General features: G+C 41.0%; 1 protein-coding gene across 1 annotated transcript; it reads left to right on the forward strand.

The window, feature by feature from the left end:
* The first annotated feature begins 245 nt into the window (after window positions 1–245).
* Window positions 246–2,116, forward strand: LOC109156097 (protein FAR1-RELATED SEQUENCE 5-like). The gene is made up of 2 exons (XM_019303929.1): window positions 246–517; window positions 715–2,116. The coding sequence occupies exons 1-2, from the start codon at window positions 246–248 to the stop codon at window positions 2,114–2,116; spliced, it is 1,674 nt and encodes a 557-aa protein (XP_019159474.1).
* Window positions 2,117–3,473: the final 1,357 nt, after the last annotated feature.

A 3,473-nucleotide genomic window follows, 5' to 3' on the forward strand; every position in this document is an offset into this window, starting at 1 on the left:
CATACGACTAACAGAGTAGGGTGTCGGGCGATGATCGCATTCAAACTGTGTATCGGGGGGGGGGGGGGGGGGGGGGATACGAAGTAAAAGGTTTCAAAGAAGAACACACGCACAGTTTGTGCAAGGATAGATATAAACCGTTCATGAAAGTGAATAGGAAGCTAGACATTGGACACCAACAATTCATAACAAACTGTCTGAAAGTCAACATCGGATCAAGTAAGAGTTTTGATCTATACGCAGAGATGGTTGGTGGTGTCGCTAATGTGGGAGCTACTAAACAAGATTTCAAGAATTACAAGAGAGAGATGTTGGAATTCATGAGGGAGGGAGATGCACAAATGGTAATATCAAAGTACCTTGCAAAGAAAGCAGATGATAAAAATATGTTCTTCGAATACGAAATGAATGAGCAAGACAACTTGGCCCGACTGTTTTGGGCGGATGGTGTGGCACGGAAAAATTACGGAGCATTCGGTGATGTCGTGTCATTTGATGCTACGTATCAAACAAACAGGTATGTACCGGTTTAATGGTTTGTCATTAAGAATATGAATCAAATAAAACATTAATTAATATTAAGCAGATGACAAACGGGTTGGAAGTCTGAAATTAATACGGTGTGTGCGTGACTATTTTGAGGCTTGTGCATTATGCTGGTTCAGCATTTAAAAACACGTCATCAGTGTAATGAGTTATTTATGTTGGTGGCAGGTACAAGCTCGTTTTTGTTCCATTCACAGGCGTAGACAATCATAAGAGATGTGTAACATTTGGCGTAGGAATGATCGATAGGGAAGACGTGGAGTCATACCGTTGGATCCTACAGAAGTTCAAGGATGCAATGGGAAGTATACCCCCGTTGACCGTAACTGATCAGGATCCGGCGATGAAGGTGGCAATTGCAACGGAGTTCCCCAGAACACAGCATCGTTATTGCATGTGGCATATCATGACAAAGGTGGGTGATAAAGTTGGTACTGAGATGGCACAAAATGGTGAATTCCGGCGTGCACTAAATGCTGTTGTATGGAATGAAAAATCAACAATCGACGAATTTGAGAGTACATGGGATGCAGTTATTGGTAAATACGGGCTAAGCGACAACAGGTGGCTGAAGCGTATGTATGAAGACCGTGCGTCATGGGTGCCTGCATTCTTCGATAATGTGTTCATGGCAGGCCTTTTGAGGACGACTTCACGTTCTGAATCGGAGAATAGAGTATTCCAAAGAAATAGTAATAAGCACCTATGTCTGGTTGATTTTTGGAACAGATTCGAGACTGCAGTAAAGACACAGCGTAACACACACCTTGAACTAAGCGCAGCGTGCGAGGGACAAACCCCACCTTTGAAGACCTCATTGCGTATAGAGCGAGAAGCAGCATCGGGGTACACATTGAAGGTTTTTTACGAAGTGCAGGAAGAAATCTATGCCGGTTGTTATACATGTCGAGTGCGATCAATAACAGAAGATGAGACATCAAAGACATATGTTGTTGTGGACGGGAACAAAGAGACATACACGGTCATACTTGAATATGGAAGCAACACCACGACATGCACCTGCCGATTATACACAAGGATTGGACTGTTATGCCGACATGTTTTTGTTGTTTTGAAGAATGAACAGATAATTCAAATACCTCCACAACACATTACTCCCAGATGGACCCGCGAAGCAGGAATATACACAAATCCCGATACAACCAACGAGAGAGAGGAAGGCGAAGAGAGTACACCACAAAACAACAAAGATGAAAGTAACCTAATTAATGCATTCTACAAATATTTAGCCATGGCACGAGGGAGGGCCGACAAACTTCGACAACTGACTGATGTGATAGAAGATTTTCAAGGGCAAATGCGCGAGGATGGACAGGAAGGGAGTACAGTAAACGGGAAACAGGCGGTTATGGAAACATATTGTGGTGTGCCAGCCCCAAACACAATCGTAGTGCACCTCCCAACGGTGGCAAATACGAAAGGGTCTGGGAAGCGAATGAAATCAGTGAAGGAGCTGGCAATGGCGGAGCAAGTAAAGAAAAAACGAACGTGCAAAACTTGTGGTTTGGAGACCGGGCATAATAGTAGGAGCTGCTCACAAAAGCAGTGATGATTATATGTGGTTAGAATTGAACGCACAAAAAGGGAAAAATATTTTAAATAATGATTTTTATCCAGAACATATGGTTATGTTTGATATTCGCGTTGTGTACACGAAAGTGTGAGTTAAATTTGTTGAGAGTGAAATGTGAACAAATGATAGCGAATTGGATAATGGACAGGATGACGCACAAGCGTAATAAGTAGCACGCACCAACAAGTATGGGATTACAGTATGGCGCACACACCTCACACCAAGAACGCACACTGCATCACAATATGCAATGTGACGTAAGTAAAAGCTAAGGTGTATTCGATCGATATGATACGAATTAAATGGCGAATACTTAGTGTATGAAAATACAAAGCAGCCAATATATATATATATATATATATATATATATATATATATATATATATATATATATATATATATATATATATATATATAATGAATCAAAAAAAATGAAAACAATCATCCAAAAGTACAATTTTGTAACAGAAATACGCACAAACGTCACACCACAAACGCACGCACATGAAAATGAAAACCGAGCAATATTTAGACACCCGCATTATCTGGGACGGAACTGTTTTAGTACGATGAATAAATTAGTACTGAGTAACGACTAATGCGGGCAACGTACATGGGTAATAGTTGCTGCAATGAATGCATTGATACTTAATTATGTAATCGTGTGGACAAATAGAAGCTTAATCATGTGGGAAATTAGTGCAGATGGAGGTTTGTGCATGAAAGCAAAATAGCATAACACAAAAATGACACTTAAAAACAAAAAAATAGCACGAGTCTAACAACTGTATTCGGCATTGTTCATCTAACAAACGGCATACAGTCTAATAAACCAGAAAAACTGTAGAACGTTGTCAAAAGCAGGAATAAGTGCAGAGATTAAACATAAAGTGTCTGTAGCAACGGACGATGTTTCACCGATCAATGGGTCCAGACCCCAAGGCAGCGTTGATATTTGAAACACGATGTGAGTTACCATGAAAAAGTAGAATGTCATACATGAAGCGAACGCGAAGGGAGGCCAACGCCCGTGCATCACCTCTACGTAGACCGCAATCCCACGAAGCATACGATTGCCCAACATACGACTCAAGGTGTCGCATTGCAAACACACCGCAATCCAACTTGTTTTTTCGCATCACGCCAAGGGATACGAACCCTACGAGGAATTAATTCAGTTACCTTCATATATAGAGCGGAAACCCCGACATCGTCAAAAACACAGAGAGCAAATCATGCTGCAAAAATAACTAAATGTTAACAAATTATACACAACAAGTGGTAGACAGCCAAGTACAAAAGAGCAAATGCTACTTGTAACGTACCAGGACCA

Source organism: Ipomoea nil, unplaced genomic scaffold (genome assembly GCF_001879475.1).
Source record: "Ipomoea nil cultivar Tokyo-kokei standard unplaced genomic scaffold, Asagao_1.1 scaffold0276, whole genome shotgun sequence".
Lineage (NCBI taxonomy): Eukaryota > Viridiplantae > Streptophyta > Magnoliopsida > Solanales > Convolvulaceae > Ipomoea > Ipomoea nil.

Bases quoted from the DNA above. Each gene is read 5' to 3' on its own strand.
- LOC109156097 (XM_019303929.1), top strand. From the start codon at position 246: ATGGTTGGTGGTGTCGCTAATGTGGGAGCTACTAAACAAGATTTCAAG. The intron at 518-714 runs GTATGTACCGGT...TGTTGGTGGCAG, and splicing joins GCTACGTATCAAACAAACAG to GTACAAGCTCGTTTTTGTTC.